Source organism: Sturnus vulgaris, chromosome 3 (assembly GCF_052056855.1).
Source record: "Sturnus vulgaris isolate bStuVul1 chromosome 3, bStuVul1.hap1, whole genome shotgun sequence".
Classification (NCBI taxonomy): Eukaryota; Metazoa; Chordata; class Aves; order Passeriformes; family Sturnidae; genus Sturnus; species Sturnus vulgaris.
Window position 1 is genome coordinate 48386783 of NC_142245.1, and position 24341 is coordinate 48411123.

The 24341-nt window shown below is 39.1% G+C and overlaps 2 protein-coding genes across 13 annotated transcripts in view; one reads left to right on the forward strand and one right to left on the reverse strand.

The window, feature by feature from the left end:
• WDR64 (WD repeat domain 64) overlaps positions 1 to 24341 on the forward strand; it is a 127945-nt gene that overhangs the window by 37519 nt on the left and 66085 nt on the right. For 9 of the 12 annotated variants that reach the window (XR_015802373.1, XR_015802374.1, XM_088161554.1 and 6 more), the window contains exon 4: positions 23213 to 23368. The gene's annotated coding sequence lies outside the window, so the exon portion shown is untranslated. Of the gene's footprint in view, positions 1 to 16400; positions 16481 to 16877; positions 16964 to 23212; positions 23369 to 24341 lie in introns of those variants that run through there. The other 3 variants (XM_088161555.1, XM_088161558.1, XM_088161556.1) reach the window with 2 other exon arrangements.
• OPN3 (opsin 3) lies at positions 1611 to 16844 on the reverse strand. The gene is made up of 4 exons (XM_014885215.2): positions 16401 to 16844; positions 5981 to 6300; positions 4774 to 5025; positions 1611 to 2203 (listed from the first exon to the last, which is right to left on the reverse strand). The coding sequence occupies exons 1-4, from the start codon at positions 16750 to 16752 to the stop codon at positions 1934 to 1936; spliced, it is 1194 nt and encodes a 397-aa protein (XP_014740701.2). The 5' UTR covers positions 16753 to 16844; the 3' UTR covers positions 1611 to 1933.

Consider the following 24341-nt stretch of genomic DNA (forward strand, 5'->3'; position numbering starts at 1 on the left):
TCTTTCCACCTACACCGTAATAAGTTTTCCAGTTGTGACAACACCAGAATAGACCAAAGATGGACTTTCAATTTTTTTTAAAGTATGAGAAAACTGTGAATAACCTGATGCTGCTTAAAGACTCATAGTTACAACACTTAAATTCCGTAGCAGGGTGTGAATTTTGAAACAGTGCTGCAGTAAGTACAGAAAATAGTTATATTTAAAAGATGAGCAAATAGGACTGCAGCACGCTAACTTCACAGAGCCACACTTACAAAGCCAATGACAGAAGAAAAACTTACCGCCAACAGATCAAAAAACATAGTTTTAGGTTGTTAATTCAGCCTACAGCTCCAGGGACACTGACCCTCAAAAAGGCATTGCAAGGGCATCACAGCAGGGTGCCCACATTGCCAGCCCCACACTTTTTAATCTCTCAATGAAAATTTTTCTTTTCATGAAAGGAAATGAAATCTCACCATTTCAATAAGTAGCATTTCACAAAGTTTCAGTCATTCCATTCCATTCACTTCCTTTCAGAATTTCATTTTTTTCACACTAACCTTTTAGCAAACTCAGGGCTGTAGCTGAGGTGCCCATTCCCATTTATGGCCCTAATCTGCAAGATGTGAAGGCAGCAATGTTGTGCCCCTGCCATAATCCTCTTGGCATGCATTTTCCAGCCTCAGTGTCCCTGGAGCTCTAGACTCTTTTCCTCTCTTAACCTCAACTCTAGGCCTAGTGGCATCTTGTCACAGGGGCTGAGGTCCAGATTAGAAAGATGTAGGAACAGCAAAGTTGGTGCCCTGCCAGGATTGCCTTGGCATGCCTTTTCCAGCCCCAGTTTTCCTGGAGCTGTACACTGCAGTTCTCTGAACCCTAACCCGAACCCTAATGGCAACTTGCCACTGCTGCTGTAAACCCCATCACCATGGCTGGCCCGGATTCCAAAAGTGTAGAGTGAGCAATCTCAGTACGCTGTCCTGATGGAATTTCTTCATTTCACAAAAGGAAATGAAATCTCGCAATTTCAGTGAGTATCACTTCATGAAGTTTTGGCTCATTTCACTGTGCTTCATTCCATTCCCTTTCAAAATTTAACTTCTCCTAAGAATTTTCATTTTTTTTCAATTTCATTTCACTTCTTTATATCTCCTTTCTTTGTCTTTTCACTTCATGTGTTGATTTCTTGTTTCATTTCCTTTTATGAAAGGAAATTAAATCTTGCTATTTTATTGAAAATCATTTAATAAAGTTTTGGCTGATTTGACTGCACTTCAAACAAAGATAAGAAATTTAGTACAACTTCTAGTGCTTAGTTTTCATATATTGTTACATGATTGTCAGTGTGGTAAACATGTTGTACATCAACTGATAAAGAATCACATACTTATTGTTAATTACTCAAATTTTACCTTCATAAACAAAAAAAACAAAACACAAAAACAAAAAACAGGGGGTAGTTTCTCTTTACAAACTCTCTATTGATCTTTAGAGAGGTCAACGGAAACACTAAAATACGATTGTTTTCTCTGGTCCTAGTACTTCCCTTCAAGATGTAGCCAACAAGCTAAAATATCAGATCATGTCCTAGTTGGTGGGGAAAAAATATTTCACTGAGAACAAAATTATATGAATAAGATCCATTTAATTATTCACTGAAGGCTCAATATACAGAAAACATTAAAATATGAGAAGTTCTGAATGGCAATCATAAAATATGCTTTAAGAAAATTCAGAGTAATGACATCCATCAACAATTTTAGCAGAGATTTCTGTACTGTGACCAAAAGTGAACTACTTGGAGAGCTCCAAATGCTGAATCCCTTCAGTATTTCACAGCTTAATAATGTGGTTTCCTTTGGCAGCCCACAGACACTGCTTCTGAAACCAGTCCCCAGCCTCAACAGTCTAGTGGCTGAAATCCATCTCTTTCTCATGTCTCTTCAGCTCATCCCTGCAATGGCTTTACTTGGATGACATTTACTTTTGTCTCATTGTGTTTACTGCTGTCATCAATTTGCTCAGTGTCATCACTGGTGATAATAAAAATGACAGAGGAAGAGCTGAAAGTCACTTTCTTCTTTGGCCTGTCCCCTGCTTTCTGAGACATAACTATTGGTCGTATTGGTTTGTCACTCCCTGTTGCTGGTGTCTCTTTCATTGTCCTCTGGAATCTCATCAGGCGAAAGCACAGGAGTTGCAAAAGGCAGCGTCGAAACTGCAAGAGAGAATAAACAGAATGATGTTCAGCTTCCTAAGCATTCACTTCACCTACAAGCAAGTGAAGGGCACACTACAGTAAATGACTCAAAATAAGAGACTTCTGTGTATCTTCTGAGTGAGTTTCAGTAACAGAACATGGTGCCTTTGTAGTGGATACTTTTTTCTCTACATCTGAAGAGGATCACCAAGCCAACAGAGGGCACTGAAATGCAACTGAATATTTTACATCTACAAGATCTGCAAAAGACAAGAGGACAAGGGGACAAGGTTCCAAAGTGTGCTACAGGTTTTGTTTCCATATTCAAAGATCACACATCAGATTCAGCAAGGAAAGAATATTCTCGTGAACACTTCACAGAAGAATACAGAGGGAAGGAGCAATAGGAGGAAGGGGATACAAAGGGATGTTTTCTTCCTTTTAAGTAATTCCAGGGTCTGGAATTTTAACAAAAGCATTTGTCACAGATGTAAAATGAAACTTCAATGGTTTGTAACACAGAAGTCAAATGTTCCCCTTGAATATGGATGGAACAGAAGTCTTTCAGATAACTAGCAACTACCTGTGACACAGGAAGTCTGTTCTACTGTGTGACTAAATTATGTGAGGTATTCAGTGAAAGCTCACACCAGCACAGAGGATGGAAATTTGAGTAATAACACTGTATTAATTCTCTAATTATGGTCTCCCCTTCAACAAAACAAAAGTCCAGGAATGAAGGTTATAGGATGCATTCATTCAGCAGTTCATGTCTGCACACATTTAAAGCTCAAATATGAGCCTTTGGGGGAAGAACTCTGGTTCTACAAAAAATAAGAGGGCAACTTCCCCTTTGTTTAAAAACCTTTAACAAGACTTGCCTGAAGTCTTCTTCATACATTCCAATCAACCAACCAAAATACCAAAAACTCCCAAAACAAGAACAACAAAAACCCCAAACACAACAAACATCCAGGAGCAGGTGGGAAACAATGCCTCTTTTTTCTGAAAAGGGGGTAGGACATCTTTTTTTAACAGCCTTCCCTTTAGCTTTGTTGCATACTACTCTGTATTATTCTGCATGGCCAGCACCTCTGTTTTCCCAGATATTGTGCAAGAAGCAATCTGACACACCAACTTGGAACAAGGTTTTGCTGTGAAAAATTAATCCTACTCAGACGTAGGGAATGCAACAGGTCTGTCCTTTTGGGAAAGGAACCTAGCTAATTACAAAATCTCATAGAAGGATAATCTCAGAGAATGAATGGTCATGTGGAAGCCTTGACAACTTCAGAGGAAATGGTCTACCTCAGGACAGCAAAGAATTTAGAAAGTACAAGCATGTTAGAAGCAGGTCAGATAAAGGAAGGCTATTGTAGAGAACTTGTTTTAGGATTCCTTCTGAGAGTAAAATAATCAAAAAACATTAAACAAAAACATTATCATTTTGGTCCTAATCTGGAATTAGAGGCAAGAGAAAAATACTTCACAATGCATCTCCAATAAGCATGTTCCAATGATTGATAGTTATCCTGACAGTGTCTTTACTGGCATTGTACCTGGTACAAGTTTGATTTGCTGCTGGGTATCAGAACCCACAAAATGTTTTTGAGATAAGATACTCAGCCTGACAACCAGGTACAGAGTCAGTGCTAGTGTATTTAAAAGGTCACTCTGTTAAAAAAGCCTTTTTGAAGGTGACTGTTGTTAGGTTCCCATATCCAGGATAACTCTGATATTGTGCAGCTGTGTAACTGTGGATCAGCCTGCTGTGAAATGAGGTGTGGGGGAAGAACTGCAAGAGGCCACATAGGAGGCCTCCTGCTTTTACTCAGGAAAGCATTTAAGCTCCCCTTTGCTCTTGGTCCTGACCTGAGCTGCACTCAGGCTTTGCTTGGCTGCCTGCACGGCTGATTGGACCTGTGCCTCTTCCTACAGGCTGCTGCCTGGCCCGAGCTGCTGCCTGGCAACTGCAAGCCAGTGTAGGAAATCACAGAAAAGTCCATCTCTATAATGGGTTTAAAGGTAAGGAAAACTCAGCAAAACCCCTCCACCAATCATTCATGGTTTTTTACCCTTTGTCAAGGGATTCTATTAAACACCAGATACCTTTATACTATCTTAGTTTCAGAAGTTCACAATGTGCATGTTACACTTCCAGTATCACTCCTTGTGTTGCTATAACACAGAAGTCAGAGGCAAGTTCTTTTATTCCTAAATAATGGACACTGATTATTCTAAACTTTCTCAGATGGAGTTCTACTATGGTAAGGGGGTGATTCAGATGAAATCTTCTAGTAGCAAATCCATTTCACAGGTAAACTGTCAAAACTAGACATTTAAATTCTGACACTCTTTCCTGTCTCTTTTGTGAGTTAAATGTTTGAATTCACATATAAACAAATTAAATTTCTAATATGGTGGTATTTAAGTACCATCAGGGATTTTATTTCTTCTAGATTGTCACCATTTATCGTAGCTGTTAACATTTTTTAAAAATTCTCAGATTAAAGTACATCAGATCTAAATTCCACAGCTATGATACTGGCAACTAATAATTCAAACAAGAAAATCTTTAATGTACCTACCTTTCTACTCATGAAGATATAGATAACTGGATTATAAGCAGTGCTTGACTTGGCAAAGAAAGATGGGATGATAGCTACTGTTGGAGTTACAAGGTTGCTATAGCCATATGTTATCAAGAGGGAGACAACTGCATAGGGCATCCAACAAATAAGGAATGTGGATATCATCAAGAAACACATTTTAGCCACCTTCTTTTCATATCTTAGAAGTTTGACCACTTGAACTGTCTGGAAATCTTCTACACAGCGAAGCTGTAGAGAAAAAATAGTAAAGTAAAATAGCTTTATGTTTTACTTGAACCTGGATAGTTCTACAGTTATTTATAAGTAACTGACTCACTCCTTTAGTTTAAGTCACAGACACCATACACCTTCTCTTTTACACCACAATTCTTCTGGAAGTTTACATCATGTTTCTCAGATTTTATTCTCTACATTAAGTGTAAAAATACAAGCTGAGAAAAAATAGAATAGCCAATCTGCTAGAAAACAACAAATCCAGAGATATAACAAAGCATTCCGCAGTTATAAGTACTTTAGAAAAACAAGCTGCCCTCAAGCGATTGCATAAGCAAGTTCAGTTTACATTAGTGGTCCTATGACTAGTTACACAGTCCTGTAGATTTGTGGAAAAAATCTTTAGAGAAAAGAAAATTCATAGATTTCTCTGTACTGCTTTGTCACATAGTTTGTTACCCTAAAATTATCTGCATCTCTATCTTTGTCCTTAATCTCTAAAGCAGAATACTAGACAGCAGGTTCCCATGTTACCTGAGTCATAAAATAAGGAAAAGATAGGATATGCACATGAACATACTCCACAAATTATGCATTGTGCCAATACTGTTTACCATAAACTTGACTGGGTCCAGACTAACTACCCACAGAATATGAATCATTAACACTTTCTCATACTGAGGATTTGGATGAAATTTTCAGGTGAGGATCTGATGTGGATTAGTAAGCATAAGCAGTTCCCTACTTCCTCCCAGTAAAATCACACAACAAATAGACCCCAGTAGCGCTAGGCTGGTTCTCTCCCAATTCCTACAACCTATCTCATGGTACCTGACACAGATTAACATCCAATATTCAAAAGTTTTAATGGGAAGTGAGAGTGCAAATGTGGTTTGGATCCAACCTTAATATACAGCTTCAACATTTTTCCCTGATAATATTACATTAAGTCTTATTTGAACTAACTTACCATTCTTACTGCATGCAGAATATGGCCATAGCAATAGGCCATGATCCCAACAGGTGCTACTAGACAGCCAAGGAAAAAAAGGAGCACAAAGGAAGTATCATTGGGGTCTTTTGACTTCCAGTCCACTGAGCAACCTAATCCATGAATTTCCAGTGTGTATCTGTTCCAGCCCAGAAGAGGTGCTCCAGTCCAGGCTAGTGAGTACAGCCAGATGTATGTGATAGCCCGCCAGGACCAAGAGAAGTCAATCACTTTGGCATGGACCACCCGAATGTAGCGCTCATAGGCAAGAGCAGTGAGAGTCATAATTGAAACAATTCCTGTAAGAAAAATAAAGAAAATCAATTAAGTGATTCATACATACAGTAAATTGGACTGAACTCCTCTTGGTAAATGTTTCCTTTGCTAGCAGGTTAACTCAAAATGACCTAGCTCATATTATGAATCTAACACCAATAAGATTTTTTGTGCATTACTCACTACTAAGCCAAACAGAACTACCGACTTCAAACTACTCAGAGTAGGAAACTGACATCTGATCCAGGATGTACAATGGCTAAGAAGTGGGACAAGGCAAAAAGAGACCAAGTCAATACTTCTTCCTAAGAATTACTTAATTAAGTGAGGTATCATGGTCCAGGGTTTGGGGTTTTTTCTACTGGCAATTGCTGTATGGTTTATTGTTGTTATACATAAATTCCTTTGGGGTTTGTGGTTTCCTTTGGCTCTTGGTGTTTAGGATATTAAAAAGAAAAAGCTATAATATAGAACTGAGATAATCAGCAATAAAAAAATCTCTTGGAAACTTAGTGAATTGAGAATTGAGACTGAAATTAAAGAAAGCCTTCAGCAAGTAAAAGCAGAGGTGGGCACTTTTAATGTGAACAAAATTACTAGAATAATTCCAATTTATTTCCAGGTATCCTGGAAGTCTTTGCATTCCAGAAAGAACCAGGAAGGCAAAGCATTACATTGCTGAAGGTGTCCCATCTGAAAGACATTCAGTTGAGTGTCCTTTCCTATCTTGCTGCTTTCATAAAAATATCACTCCTTGTTTATTTATGCACTCTCTTCCTTTTCTGTCCATCTCAAAACCACTACACAATTATCAGCATGTTATAACAGAAATCACACATTATCTTCAGCTCTCAGTATTACCCTATCCAGACACTTTTATAATTTCATGAAGTTGAAGCAATTCTGCCTTGATTAGAATATAAGGATGTTGTTTCAATGGTCTGTAACACTTGATGATCAAAAAACCAAATTGCCATCAGGCCACTGCTAGACACCTGAAATCTGTTATGATTCAGTCATCAAGCTCATAAACACAGGCTCTTAAATAACAAAAGGGTGTATTTCACAGCATTCGGTGAGACTATAAAGTATCTGTGTCTAAATCTGTATAGATTTTATCTAATACAAAGCACAGGTATTTTTCCATGTTTATGCATAGCATTTAATTTCTCCAGGTACATCCATATGTGCCATAACATGCATGTATACAACTGTAAGAAGATAAACTGTGGAGATTTCACTACCAAAGAGAGAATAACCATTTTTTTAGTCAGCAGAAACCTGATCTCACTTTGAAAAAAGGATAAACATCTAATGACAACAAATTACAGAAGGACAAGCAACATGGATTTTAGGAAGGCAACTAAGAGTAACAAAATTTAGAACAACACAGTCTCCTTATAAAGGTATTCAACAGCAAAGGCAGTTTATTATTAACCAAGTATCTCACAGTAGGATATCCTTTAGGATTTTAAGAAAGTTACTTTATGCTGCAGTTATGAAAGGATTCCCTTTTTATAAGAGGTGAGCTTAGAAAACTTTCCTGATTAAGGGAATTTCCTTCTCTAAAAGAAAATGTGCAACACTCTTTGCTAGAACTCTTTAAAATGAAACAATTTTTTTTCTAGTTATCTTTAAACCTTCATCACAAAAAGATGTAGACATTGTTAGCCATGCAGTAACCTTTCACATTTAGTTTTGTGGGTTTTTTCCTTGTACAAATCATTGCTGTAGAATTTCACTTTCATAGCTTGAAATTAGACTAGCAAATGTGGGCCAGAAGGTTTCCAAAGACCTAAGGTTGGGTTTGTTGGTGGGTTTTTTAAAAATGAAGTTGAAAAGTTGTCCTTCATGCTTTTTTTCTGACCTGACATGCTGAAAATACATTGAACAATGTGGATCTAAGCAAAATACTAGTAGGCATTACAAAATGACTACAGGATTTTATAGGTACTATTCTACACTTACACAGGCAGTTGCTTTATTCAATAAAAGCAATAAAATGCTTTATTCAATAAAAAACGAGGTAAGGCAACAAATACCCCTTCCATTTCTCTTCCCCAAAAATTATGAATTACAAAAGTTTACCTGACAGTTATGATAGTCCGACATGTTTATGGAGGAAAATCATATCACTCAAGGCTCGGTTTGCTTATATAGTGCACTGCAGCTTTGTCTGATCAGTGAAGAGAAAGAACAGCTCCTCAGGACGATGAGTCAGAATACTTAAATTAACCTTTTGCTCCTTACCACCTTCCTTCATTGAATGGTGTTCAATGACTAATGTCCCTGTGTGGTCTTAATACTTCCCCATCCCTTTTATGAGTGCTGAATTCTAGCCATAACAAAGTAATCAAAAGCACACATGCTTGGCTGAAAGTACAGGTGTTCACAAGCAATAATTTCCTGAGTCCTTGACATTCTCAAGGAAGTCACTGGATGCTCAATATGTCTAAAAATCAGTATATGCACTTACATATTCAAGCAATGCTCTATCAAGCCCCTTTCTGTATAAAACCACCGCTCTTCGAAGACATACTTGAAATTTCCTCCCTGAACTGTAAATGGGACCTTGGACAGCCTGTTGGACAGTATGCATCAAAATGCAAATCCCTGTTCTGTTGGTATTCAAGGACTGTCTGGCAGCACGCAGACATGAGGCAGGAAATGCAGGTCACAGCACAAGATATATATGACTTATGCATGCATATGGCTCCATTTTCTATGCTTCATTCAGGTCCTGTATTCTAGTGCAGAGGAAAGCACTGAATTTTACTTCCCTCCATGCCCCCACTCCTCTCCAGGAGCTTTTCTGGAAATTATTAAATTTCATCCTGAGTGAGTTGCATATTTTAATATGATGAAATGTGTGCTGATTAAAAAACCAAATCTGTTACAGAAAGCCATTATGGTTATTGTTTGGCTATTAGCCCCCTCTTAGTAAAAATATGCATTTCAAACCAATTTCTACCTTTCATCTGAAACAAATTTTGTTATGCTTCTTGAGGCACTGGAGATCTACATATTTTGATTCAAGGCTAAGACCCAAGATTCTGAGGGTTGATTTACTCTATCAGCAATTCACTGTTTATAGCTCTTTCAGAAAGACTTTACTGCCCACTGTTTACAGAGACTGCATGTCTGATATACAGATTTTCATCTCAGACAATACCCTATCTGTAAGTGCTGATTATAAAAATAACTCTTTGTATTTAGGAATTGCTGCTAGTTTTAGCTCTGATTTAAGCCTGGGCAACTACCCTAACACAAATGGGGTCATTACCATTGAAGCTGTAGATAAATGTAGGAAAACTGAAGTATCTTCTTGTTTAAACCACTAGTTTGCAATTTCTATGTTGCAACTCCTCTTCCTCTCTAGCAGTCAGCCACACAGAATCAGGGAGCACTGACAAGCTGCTTCTTGTTACTCAGATGTTTATGAAGAAAATTCTCATTTTTGCCATTTTGTATTGTTTTCCGACTGAAATACTGCATTTAGTGTAGATTTGATTATGTGCCATATGTGATAATTATCTCTTCCATATTCTGGGCTTTTCCAGGAGTCAGTTCAGGATACATCGTTAAATACTTCAATCTGCATAGAGTGTAGGTCATCAAAGAGAAGACAGCAAAACACAGCTAAGCTGTATTGCATTATACCATACAATGCGTATATTCTGACTTTAGAATCCTTAATTAGAAGAAAAATATTGCAGTGCCTTCCGAACTGAAGTGTTTGTTTCAAAAAGTTTGAACAATCACAACAGCTTCTGCCCTCTCCATGCAAAATACACCTTATTTTCATATTAAGCCCCTGCCCCAAGCATGGACTATAATTTGGTCAGAGGTGATATCAAATATTCTTGAAGACTGAGCATCTCTACAGAGCAACTGCAGCATAATGTAGCAAATAAGATCCATTTCTGAGACAGACTGTGGCTTCCATCAAAGGCCATATTATTTTCTATATCAATTAATCCTTGCCCTACAGTCAAGTGCTGAATGACTATTTTGCATACCTAATCACAGAAAAAAGTCATCCTTCTGCAATCCCTCTTTACCTCTTTTCACATCTGAAAAGCTAGACAGCAAAACTTTAGTAGAAGCAACTTCCTATCCATGGCAAGAAAAACTGTTATTGCAATCTCTAGTTTTGTACTACAAAATATATAACCAGTCTATTTGAATTCAGCAATTTGTCATTACAGTAAGTTTTAGGCACCAGTTATGTATCACTTCTAATTTTTAAAGCAATTTTAACATTTGCATTCAAATCTAGGTAGGTGAAAAATCACTTCTCTTAGACATAACAGACTTAAAGTATATTTTATATGTAGCTGTCCTATAAAATTATGGTGAAATAAATCACCTCTTCCAGACTCAATATTCCAAGTGATTAACTTACTCTGGGAAAAAAAAAAAAAAACACGCTGATTGAACCTCCAGCTATTTGCAACACAAGATCCTAAAACTATCTGCTGAGTAAAAACAGAAAATGTTTTTAGTGAGATTAAATCAGTGCATATAACATACGTGGGTAATGCAAGAGAGTGGCACAGGACATCGCTGTCACTGTGCAGGGAAGAGCCTTAGATGAACAGGCTGTAACTGAAGCCAGGTCCACAAGATGCTCTCAAGCAATTAATCCGTACTTCAGTATTTGGTGGGTGTGGCGGTGGTGGTATCAGCGTGCCTTGAAACAAACAAAAGAACCTCAGCTGTACACACAGTAGCTTTTCACGGGAGAGTCTGTAAAACTCTTGCAATTTTTCCCATCCTCTAGTTCACGTTACTGTAATGGAGTATACACGTAGATATCAAAATTGATTTGGTAGCTCATTGAGATCTAGCTGCTGCAGTGGTAATTTGTCCAGAAGGGACATAATACTTTTAATTAATTTGACATTAAAAGCTGGCAGTAGTTTTTTTACCCTTACAGAAACAGCTTGCAGTTAGGAAAGACAGAGGTCTCTAATCACACTTCAGTAACAGTAGCCTTTCAATCACAAACAAGGTTTAATGATACAAAGCCTCCCCCAGAGCACACCCTGACCGTGCCATCTTCTGTGAAGAGACTGCCTCAGATAAAGAGTTTTGGAGCCTGTTCTTCAAGACCATTCCTGCTACCAACCAGTTTTGCCACTCCTTTCTTCCTTTGCACAATTGAACTTAGAAGGTGTTAGAACACCAGTACTGGCCAATGGTTTAGCTACCATTAATTTTAGCTGAAGTGATTTATGCGTAAGGGGTTATGTGTGTATGCTCCACGTGATAAGACTAGCTTACCTCAAAACCCTCAGGGCCTATTTCTATGTACTGAAGGCATTAAAGCAGACACCCGCTGCCTGAGGGTGAGCAGTACACAAATTTCTCTTGTGCACATCAAGTTCTGACAGTCACTGTCATTCAAAAAAAACCCCTTGAATATCTGTGACAACCCAGGAGATACACACAAAGATCATGGCACCTTGATCCTGTATTTTACAATTACCTTCTTACCTGAAGAAAGAAATTATCTATGTCTGCTAACCAAGACTTTTGGGTATGTTTAGCTGTCAGATGTCTTCTCTGGAAATCATAACCAAAAAGCTATGCTGTCAGTGATAGACAGCACACCTCCCAGAGTTGAACTGCTAAATCAGATAAAGAGATTACACAGATCTCTACTACTTATGGCTTGATTGTCTGCAGACAGGGAAAGAGTTAGAAGCTTTTTACATAAAGAGACGGTGGCAGATGCAGTAGGGCCAACATAGAGCTGACTGCACACCTCCTTAGAAAGGTGACCCTCATGGTATAAATACATCACTTAATTGATGTGCAGCTATCATTTCACACCAGGATACATCACCTGTAAAAAAATAAACACTGGAATTCAGTGAAACAAAATTAAGGGGGATTAGTGTCTAAAACAGACAACTACGTCAGGAAAGCTTAGACTAAGACTTGTCAGGTAATCATTTATGTCGTTTTCCCTACACTAATATAAGGTGCTAAGAATGGCTTTGTAGTAGAGTAAAAAACCCCGTCTTCTATATTCAGTCTCTAATGACAGGGACTGTTATTTGTGTGATGATGACAGATGTTCAGTAGTCAAAATGATCAGTTTTGCACTGTAGCAAGCAGGCCTCTGCACCTTCTAAAGGCTCTTTGAAAATCTTCAAGTCACAGAAAACATAGGCAGTAGCACAAACATCAGGTTCTGAGCTGTGCAATGCAAGTCAAGAGCAGATGTTACTACATAGGCTTGTCTCACGATAAAGTTATGCAGAAGTAGATTACTGTGAGGAACACAAAAACCAGCCATTTATTCCTAGACAGACAAGCTGTAGTCCTGCTGCCGTCTTCTCAACTTAAATGTTTCAAACTGTGAACATCTGCTTACTTACAATGTCCAAGTTCTGGATCTTAACATGCTTCCAACTGGCTAGCAAAATGAGAAGCACTCTTACAAAGAAAATGCTCAATTCTTCAATGCAAAATTATTAGAGGTGTAGAGAGTGCCCTCGTATCTATCGGGGGGAAAAAAGTTGTCATTATTATTATTATGTAATGAAGGCTTCTGAAAATATAGATGCTACCGGTTTATTTTAAGCATATGTAATACCTACGTATTTAATCATATTGAAATCCTTAAGAGGAACACAGAAATACTTGATCTTGGCTTTCGAAACAGTATGAGGAAAAACCTAATGAGGAAAAACCTAATGACATATGAAAATTTTAAATAAAGCTGCTGAATCATTTTTTCAACGTGATTCCTGATTAACTACAGTAACTACAAAGAATTTGATTTTTTAAATTAGTTGAGAATTAGCTCTGAATTTAAAGTTAAAATCCTATTTAAAAAAAAAAAAAAAAGCAAGCAGATGTAATAATTTGTCCCAAACTTGTTTACTATCAGGGGAACCTATTATAAATAAGTCAACATATGCAGAGAACAACTTGCACCATGTATTGGGTCTTAGGGGTTGTTCTTCCAATTAAAAAAGATGCATAAGGATGGAAAGTAAGACTAAACAGCCTTCAGACCTGAAGGGCTAGCACAGAAAGCTCATGTAGCAATATCCAAGATCATACCCAAGAATGAAATAATAAAGCTGTAAATAAAGAAGTTTTGGTCATCTTATCTAAAATGATCCAGACTGGGTCCAACTCCAGAACATATCCACACCACTAAAGCAAGCTCACATTATCTGTTATGATTTAATAGACTCCATATCCATGCATCAGAGCTACCACCACTTTACTCCAGAAACATCTTTTTTATGTCACTGTGGCTTACTGAGCAACTCAACACTGCAAATCTGTAAGTACTCTGCTTAGTTAATGAGACTTTCACTTTTCAAAGCTGTCAATTTTGTATGTTGTCTGATCAACGAATGTACCTTGTATTCTCAAAAGTTCTTGGGGAGAGTGTTATGCTTTCAGAAGTAAGTAATACATTTGTAAGTATTATTTTTATTACTTGTAAGTAATACACATGTAAGACTTCCATTACATTACTTTCCCTACCACTATCACTTCAAAATAACAGGTGACTTAAGCTGTTTTATATAAGAGAAATATATTTATAAATATAATACCTGGTTACGCTAAATGAAATCTTTTATCAGTGTCTTCACCACTGGGGGGGGGGAAATAAACAAACAAAAAAACCCACCCAAATAAAATTCAGGAAAAAAAACTACAAAAAAACTCCCAAAGGAAAAAAAAACCCAAACAACAACTCAAAAAAAGTCCAACCAAAATACCTAATTCCAAACAACAACAAAACAGGAACAAACAAACAAAAAACCTTCAAATTACTGCTTTTTCCATAAACACATTACAAAATGAAAATAGAAGCCATGGTAGCAATAATCCAGATGGCAAACAGAGTATGATGCTATCTGCGGGGCATAATTTGTAATTTTTTTTTCCTCAGCATTGCCATGCCCCTGCTTTTCTATGCAGGTGGGGAACCACTTATATTCAAAAAGGAAAGAACAATCCTTCTATTTCTAGATGACAATATGAAAATAGTACTGTGGAGGTTAAAATTAGACATCACTTTATCAGATTCAATTATGATAGTCAAGTTAAATATTTTCTATTGCTTTACATGCTGAAAAAAGTAAACTAAGGCATCATTCCTGAACATTAAGTCGTGCATTTAATCTCCACTTCCATATGATCAACTACACACAAACACACACTTTTCTAACAATAATAGTAATAAAAAAGATTCTTCCCAATGAAGCACATTATGGAAGAGGAACACAGCATGACCAATCAAGGGAAGACATAATTTCACAAACCACAGATGCTAACTTGGCTACTCTCTAGACAAGGCCCATGAATTTACCTACTTTCTTTGGGAAAAAAAATCTTAAATAGAGGGATGCAGGAAAGCATCAACACTAAATATATTTATAGTAACAAATTATGTAGCACACCTTAAAATAAACAAATTGAAAGTCACATGTGATCAAGCAATTTCCTTACCAATTTATATACCTCATTGTTTCTATTTCTACTATTTCAGAAGATGGCACGAGATTATTATAGTCTGGGTTTTTACCCTTACTATGTATCTTATTTTTTGAATCTCTATGGAAAATGCCTCCAACATAAATTAAGTATAATATATAAGAGATAATGGTAGGAGCAGAACTGTACTTTACACCCCTGTGTAAGATTAACATTCAGTTGTCTGGCAGCATCTGCTTGGCAGACAAGTACTTTAGTTTCTCAAGAATTTGAAAAGGCTGAATGATGGAGACAACCTTATGCCAGCAAGGTTCTCTAGTACTTTCCCTGATACCAACAGCTACACAAATGTCTGAGATCTGTGCACTGCAGAAATCATCTGGTACCAAACTGCACAAAATGATTGACTACATCCTGCACCCACCATAACTTCCAAGACATAAAATTTTAGCTGCACTATGCAGCAGCAGTCAAATCAAGCATGAGCAACCATGCACCTTCACAGAGTAGCCCACAAAATGCAGACCACAGAGCCATGTGAAACAAAGATTATGTATGCAGGAAAGCTACAAATCTTATTGAAGACTTTAATGTGTCACCTTAGAGTCAATTTTCAGTGTATACACATCCAATGGGTGCACTGTGATCCACCTCTAGTTTATACACCTCTGCTAGAAGAAGAAGTATCTAACACGAGCTTTAGATTTCATTCCTGGTCAGACACACTAGTCTCTTATTTTGCAGCATCCTTTACTGGTAAAGAAAAAGCATTATTCCGTTTAAGAGGCTGCACGTACATAGCTGGACTGCAATGTATTCTTCTGCAGGTTTCTGCAAAGGGTATGCATTCATTTCAGGAAGGAAAGCAGTGAACAGCTTATAGGTTTTGTAAATGGAAATAGTGTAAGTACTCCTTCTGAAGTGCTAAAATTTCACGGAAATTAGTGGTTTCCCAAAGCCCAACTGTGACACCGTTACGACTGAAATATGGTACCCGAATTTCACATATGGATAAGGAAATTCAAGGCACTGCCACACACTATGTAGCTTTATAAACAGACAAGTCGCAACACTGAGAAGGCTGCTGGGGAGCAGCTTTCCACCTGTTCCATGGAGGTGGAACACTGCTGACCCTACACCCAGAGCCATAAGCATTCCTTATCCACAGACTGCAGCACTTCCTCCTATAAAATACAGTGATTTATGCTCATGAATTCTGCGCATCACTCGGTCAACTCGAGACCTCTTCCAACAGCTCTGCTCTCCTTTTCCCTAAATGTCCCATTACACCTTACACAGGCAAAGGCGGGAGGTCGAAAAACTGATTCCCGCATAATTTGGTTTTTTGCTTCAGATCGTTTTCTCCAGCACTGTTGCTCTCTTTTTACCAAAAAGCGCCGGCTCCACACATCACCACCCCTCCCCAGCCAGGGCGGCGACTGAACCCCCCGGGCCGGACTGCCCCGCGGGATGCGGCGGCCGGGGCGGGCAGGGAGCGGGGACAGAGCGGGAGCGGCCGGGGCGGGCAGGGAGCGGTTGGGGCGGTTGGGAAGCGCGGACAGAGCGCGGGACCGCCGGTACAAGCGGGTGAGGAGAGAGGGACCCAGCAGGACAGGGAGGGACAGGCGGCGCCCGCGGCCCCGGCACCCACCGAAGAGGCTGCTGCTGAAGCCGTCCCAGACACAGCCGGCGGCGTCCCACACCCAGCGGCTCCTCAGGCAGGACATGAAGGTAAGGCTCACGCCGAAGACGGACACCAGCAGGTCGCTGAGGCTGATGTTGACAAGGAAGAGGTTGGTGGGCGTGCGGAGCCGCTTGAACTTGTAGTAGAGCACCAGCACCAGCAAGTTGTTGCACAAGCCCAGCATGCCGATGGTGGCGACCAGCAGCGCCAGCAGCTCGTAGGTGCCGGCACTGAAGAGGGGCCGCTCGCCCGGCACCTCCTGCTCGGGCGCCGCGGGCTCCGGGCGGCTGGAGGTGGCCGTGCCGTTCCCCTCGGGCATGGCTCCCGGCCGGAGCGGGGCTAAACCTCCCGGCCCGCTCCCAGCCCCATCGCACGCCGATGCTCCGGGCAGGAGGAGGAGGAGTCCCCGCTGCCTTCCCGCCCACGGAGGGCGCGCCCTCGAGTGGCTTCGCCCTCGCCTGCCCCGGGGCGGGCCCGGGCCCGGGAATGGCTCCTTCTGAACGACCGGCTCTGCTCGCCCTCTTGCCGCGGTGAGCAGCCCCGTTGTGGCCGGGATGTGGTTGTTGTCTCCTCTTCCTTAAAAATCCTCTGTTCGCTTTGGCTGGGCCGCGGCTGCCCTGAGCAGCTCTTCCCGCCCGGGGGTCGCGTCTGGGCAGACCTGCTCCGCGGCCAGCTCCTGGAAAAGGCAGAACCGGTATTTAGCCTTCTTCCCCAGATGTCCTGCCATGAAAAGTCCTGTTATGGCAACAGTGTCTTCTCAGGAGATTCCCCGCAGGGCTCGCAGCTTGTCTCTAGGAGTTGGAACTCCACGAAGCGACCCGGCAACGCCACGGCCCGTGCAAACCTGTGGTGTGAGTGAACACTTGTTTTTCGTCAGCCATGGGGCAAGTAAGGCACCACAGTTCGCACCGTGAAGTCGCCTATTTTATACCTTTGTCTGCAGCGTGTGCTGTCCAGGAATACTGCGGCTGCCTGTGTACAGCTCTGGCTGCTGTTAGTGGTGGGTGTTGTCCCGAGCCTCAGCTGTGTTAGGGTGCCTGTACTGTCTCCAAACCCAACCCACCCCGGAGTGTTGTACAGGGCATTTTCCTCACCATGGTTCTACACACAAAACGCCTTGCCGGATCGGTTTTCCTCGCAGGAAGACCTCTAGTTTGTTTGCTTTAATGTGTGTTCGTATGTGACAGCCTTCTTAAGAGCCTTTCTTAAGAAAACTTTCAGTTTAGGTCTGTTCTTACTTTAGTTAAAAAACAACAAAAAAACAGCTGTGAAAGCAACAGAATTTCAATATTTTAATGGATACATATCTTGTAAAAAAATACCTTTTTTTTTTCTTCTCTTATACATGGTAGTATTAAATGATCTAGACTAGGGGTGAACTGAGACTGAAAACATGAATAGTTGAGGTAGGTTTGATGTCTTTCAAAGCAAACCTGTATACAAATTATGGCTTCTCATGGCAGTACATTTTATATGACAAATTCCTGCTGTAATACAAGGCAGTAGGAATAAAGTCATAGGTCAGAAAAACTAAACAATGATTAAAGTACCTATTCTTATTGGTGTTAACTTTATTTATGATCCATGTTGTTAAATCCCTCATATATAATGTAATCAGTAACTTAGACTTTAAGAAGTTAGTTCAGTCTGTTTCTTCATCAATGGTCGACCGTGCTTTTCTCATTGCAGAGGAAGGAGCAGCTTCCTTTCTCAAAATCAATTATATATTTTTTACCATAAAAGCTGTATTTACAAATCACATGACCTTCCAAAATTTGTGGTAATAGACCACATCATTAAACATCAGTTTTTGAGAAGACATAATTTTGTCTTTCCTCATCCAGAAAATAAATTTACCTGTACATGACAGACCATGTACAAAAATATTAGGTCAATGCGCAGTTTGTTTAGGACAGTCACTGCATTCTGAAAGTCTAACAATGGCATGACCATGCCAAATTAATATTACACCTCATTGAGAACAAGACATCTTTATTTTCTACCTGTAAGGGAAAATCTTAAATTGTGTATCTTTTTATCCCTGCAAAATGAAAGGAGAGAAAAGGTGGTAAGAAGAATGGGAAAAATTTAATGTATTGAGTAGTACTCCACTGGCAGGTTCCATTATATACTTAGGGTTTCTAAGAGGTATTTCACCATTGCACCTGTCAGAAATACTCCCTCTAGATGTCTTTGAATTTATAGAAGATAAGAGAACCCATAACTTGCATTTTATAAAGATCATATCTCAGAATTCCTGGTTTGGGCTTTTGCATAGCAAAACTAAATAGATCCATAGATGTGCAATCTCTCCAGTGCTTTACTTGTGAAGATCACATTATTAATACTGTCAAATTGCTAATGTTATTCAAGTGGTCTTGGATACTTCATGAGGAGAGTTCCATTTGTCTTCCTTGCAGTGTCCCTTCTCACATGAGGCACAACAAAAAGAAATACTGTTTTATTATATCATCAGGTCAAAAGCTGGAAACAGAACCCTGACCCCAGTTCTAGTCCAGATTCTGTTTTACCTAACCCACTCTAGAATCAATGCAACTATGGTTTTAGTCATCTAACTAATTCTTTAGTCAATCCTTTTCTGCTGCAAAAAGGGTTTTACCTTTACTGTAACCATTGCATAAAACGATAGACCGGAACCCGTTTCTTAAAGTATATGTGGAAGTGTGTCAAAGTACTGAACATGTGTGTAGCTGAGCTCATGGAATTAAAAATGTACAACAAGAAGCAGGAATAGACAGTCCCACTCCTGTTCTACAAAAACAGTCTCTGAAACTCCCAAGGACTTCCTAGACCTTTTCTGCAAGTGTCCTTTAAAGGTGTTGTCTTTTATGCACAATTCATGTGGGATGGAAGAATGCATTGGCTGTAATTTTTCAGGTGGTCAACCTATGCTTACATATGCACAAGACAAACTTAAAACTCATCCTTGGAACTAATAATTCAAAAGTAGAAACTTTGCAGATGTCTGGGACTGTCTTCAGAACTTTATAGTACTTAGCAATTTGGAGTGGTTCAGCACACCAGAGCATTTAGTGTCACTTGTTAGAGCTGAAGAGTCTGAAGAAGAGTTAATAAACTTTCAAAGTCACTGCTACTCTCTAAGCTTGGGCAGAAATACAAACCACAAATATGACTCCCAGTTGTAACTGCACCAGTTACAACTTTTGGGCTTTTGCAGTGAGAACACTGTGGAGTGGAAAAAGAACGTTTCAACGCATTCAAGAGATCTCTTTCATTTTATGGTTCACTGACTTATGTGTTGCTTTCACTCATTTTCTCTGTTCTGTGTTTTCTGCTAGTGTGCCTTTGAAGTCACAGGCTCTTTTCCATTTTTCCTGACAAGCAGAGTGAGCAGCAAAGTCAAGCTTTTGTCCATATCAAATACATTTGTTCTAGGAATCAGGTAATGCTGGGGTTTTGAGGCCTGTTTTGAACTTTGTAAGCTTATTTATTTCAAAGGGCATGGTATAGAGTGAGAATACAGGCTGGTCAAAACCAAAACTTCCCAAAAACTCTGGCTACCTAGCTTCAAATTTTTTATTTTTTTTTTTAGAGTGTTCTTCTGGCATATTTTTTTGTTACATATTGCTATTCTTTAGCCTTACAGGCAGGTGAAAGCTGAGTGATTATTCACTGTATCTGTGTATAGCTGCAGGGTATATCTACAGAGCAAGTGTGAGTTTGTGGACAGAAGAAAAACTTTTCATCTGTTTCTAACCTCTTGGCTCTATAACAAGGCTTTTAATATAAATCTACACTTGCTGATAATGCAATTTTTAAGTAAAAAAAACTCAAAATGCACAACCCTAATGGCAAAGATTTAAAGCTAGGGCTTCGTCTTGCAGAACTTGTGATTCTACGTGTATAATCTGGTCCATATTGGGATGTGAACTTTAAATCATAAAGCAGGTAACATGCAAATGTTGCAAGAATGTGAGAATATTCTGAGCTGAGAGAAGTGCTTGGTTCAGACACGATTCATTGAAGCAAGCAGAGGTGTTTTCAGTGGGAGAGAGGGACTCAGGTAGTCCTGGAAGGTGATGGCGAGGGTCAGAGCATCTGTGCTGCAGTTGGAAGTTGCTGCAGCCCGTTCCATAATTTGTGAGCTCTGGTATACCTGACATGTGTACAAAGAGCTGTACTAGCTGCAGGTGTGATTCATCTCACCTAAATGATGCATTTGAAAGTTAAGCTCCTAAGACCAGTAAGATGAATCACCCTCTGGAAGTGTTTATTGACTGGCCCATAAGATGACTTGAATAATTAACTTCTGGGTGCCTAAGTAAGATGAGATGAACTTCATTTTAGCTAGAGAAACCTGTGTGGGACTGTGCTATGTGCTCAGGCAATAGATGCATATTGATGCCTCTGTTGCACTTGTTTCTTGCAGAGTAAGTTAAAAGAAGTGATGATACATGCTTGTCCCTGCTGACATCATACTGACCTTGGTTGTACAGACCCAGCTCATAGGACAGCCTGAACTATAAACACTAGCATTGTATGACCATTATAAGATCAGCAACACCAGTCTTTGCAACAATAATGCTATTAAATTCATTTGTGATATAAACTGGTTTCTTTTAAGGAATAACCTTGCATAGTAGTTCATACTTATGCTGCAGCATCTTGTTAGTGTGACCAACTTAAAGTGAAAGTGTTTACAAACTTACTGCCTTGTTGTCATTTTCCAGAACTCGACATACAAATCCATATATAGTTCATAGGAAATAAAGTTTTTAAAACTATCACTTGGTCATTTCAGCTGCTGTTAATGACATAGAGGATGAGATGCACTTTATAGCAAGGAGTGCAATGCTGCTTATGGGGTGTTAGTATCAAAAGAAAAGTGGAAAATTGTGCCAGTAGAAAAAAAAGAGTAAGCTAATTAAAATATCAACATGATAGCACCCTTTAAACACTGTTTCATAGAAAAAATTTAATTTTACAGTGTTAAAATGTATTACTTACCCATCCCCATACTGGTCAGTGAGTTCAGTCTCTGAACTCAAGCAACTCTATCCTGATTCACCTTAAGCACAGCTAGGTTTAATGGGATGTTTATAAGGAAGAAATAACAAAGGATGGATAAGCTTATCTATCCTCAGGGTTTGACTTTTTTTGTTTTTAAATGGCTGGCCTTTATCTGAACCAAAATCAGAAACAAAGTCTTTTATGTCCCACAGCCTCTTTAGGGACATCTAAGGCCAGTTTAGATCCACTATGTGATCCACTTTGGACTGTTCTCAGCCATTATTTTACTTGAGGAGAATTTGCTTTTGCATGAGACTGCCAGGAAGAGTGACTGGCAACCTGGTACAGGCAGGAAAGATCTATCATCTTTGCTGTTTGTCTTCTTCTGTTATTTGTTGGGTTATTTGTTATGTGCTGTCAAATGACATGGTCAGAAATTTAAAACTTGCATGGCGTTTCATAGACGTATGGTAGTTATTGAGATAAAGATTGAAAATTATTGATTTCTAAAATCGTGTGCCAGTCCTACAATGAACTTGCTGCATCTGTTCTCTGCACCCATACAGACATATAATTATCTTTGTATCTGAGAATTTCAAATAATTGAGACTAATAAGATCATGTAGTAAGAAGAGAAGAGTTGAGATACTCAACTTCTGAATAAACATCAATTATGTCATACTCCATATCCAGTGCTTTCCACACTATCAGTAAGGGAGGCAGTGAAGGAAATGCTTTTCATACAGTTAATGCTACTGTAGGGCTGCTAATGCAAGGACTTCCTGACTCATCAATTAAATATTGAATTTGCCTTTTAGACTTCACTTATCTTCTAATGCAATTCCTATCTTCTCTTTTTTTGGTCCACTCAGTCACCACATCTTATGTTTAAATTGTACTGTACTTTTTTTTTATTTTAAACATTGAAGACAACAGAATCAGCTGGTAATGATCCTTATTTGGTGTTTCTTTGTGTTTTAATTATGTTACATAACATGAAGTTTCTGCATGGGTTTTTGCAAGAGAACAAAACATGGCTTTCTGTTCTTAATCTCGCTATTCTGATGATGGATGCTAATACCCTTTATGAACCTTAAACCACTAATATTAACTGGGAAATGAGAATACAACCTGATGTCATACAAGCTTAGATGAGAGAGACTGGAAATATTAATCAACAGGAAGCACAGCATAACAAGAATTCAGCTGGAGGCACTATGTCAAATACACCACAACTATGATCAAGATATAGTATCTGACCAGCCACTGAGTATCTTGACACACAAAGGAAGTATTTTCCTGGAGAATTACTGTTGGAAACAAAAAATGTATCCTCAAGCTATCCCTCCCTTTTCCAGGCATCATTGCTAGTTTTCTCTGCCATGCTCTTCTAATCTTTCTAAAAGAAATGCTCATTGCAGTAGAGCAAAAATACCCAGAAACTTTTGGGTTCTTCCCCCTGAAATGATAGAATTCCAAGCTGTTGGATTGCTTGTGTTAGGTAGCATCTCATGAGACATAACTTTCCCTGAAGAACTAGCTATTTCATGCTGAGGTGTTTCCATGCATTATTTTTTATTAACTGTTTGATATCAATAAGTTGCTTTCCCTATGTTTCAAATATGTTGTTTAGCTGATACGCTGAGTTGTGTGAAGACTATTGCCTTAATTTGTTTTGTTTTCTTTGAAGAAGTGACTGAAATATTCTTGAAACATGTCTGTTTGATATCAATCCTTTAGATTGCCATGAGGAAATATAAAATATAATTTCTCCTTTTCCACTCCAGAATCTCCACAGAGCTAAGCCTCCACGCTCAGGAATTCAAGAAGGCTTTATCCAGTAAACCTGGCATCAGCCTTGGGTGAAATAATAGCAAAGTGGATCTGGAGATCAATAGCTAAAGAACAATACAAAAAAATTGATCAGTGTGGTCTACAGAAAAGTAAGTTTAACAAATAGTCTGAAATTCATCATTTGCCTATTATAGTATAGCTCAGTAACATGGCATCAGTATCTTTTAAAGATATTGAAAAGATAAAAAATGTGGATAAGAATCACAATTACATTGAAACCTAAAGGAAAGGAGAAGTTGTCGAGGTACAAAGGCCCCAATACTAGAATGTACCAACTAAATTAGTGAAGATATTACAAGAACTGGTGAAAGGAAACATAAGCCACGCAAAGAGACTTAAACTTTAACAGTTTGTGTAATTTCCCTGTGAAACAAACATGTTGGATTCTCCGTCTTTTTGTGTCTGAAGATCAACACTTGGCACCTTACCACAAGTTATACATTAGAACAAAGTTTTGTGGTCAGTGTAATGATAAATGGTTGATATTTATTGATCTGTAACATAAACGTGAAAGTGGAGCTTTCATGCAATTAATACATGCTAAATGCTCTCCACCCCTCATCTCTCTCCCCAAAGAAACATTTGGCAAAGTGTTACTAAAAGGCTGGGGGGAAATACCTCTCTGGAGACACTAAAAAACTACCTGGATGCGTTCCTGTGTCACCTGCTCTAAGTACCTTGCCTTGGCAGTGAGGTTGGACTGTATGATTTCCAGAGGTCCCTTCCAACCCTAACTATTCTGTGAAAAAAAGCATGAAGTCTTTCTGTCACCAATTATGTGAGATAAAATAAAACATGCCAGGTTACTTAGTGATCGTGGTTCACGACCTGGGGGCACTCAGTGAGTAGGATTCTGTGATGTGATGGGGTGCTATGATTTCCACAGTTCACTACACTGTTTGCCAGCTCGAGATGCTAAGCCAGGGTCTCCTCTTTCTTATTACATAATGTTTGTATACTTGTCATGCAGCTGCATCTCAAATGATGCATGACATGTGGGAGTTAAAGAAACAAAGCAAGGCTTGGACATGGCTTTAAGAAGCGCTCTCCCTCTTGTCTTCT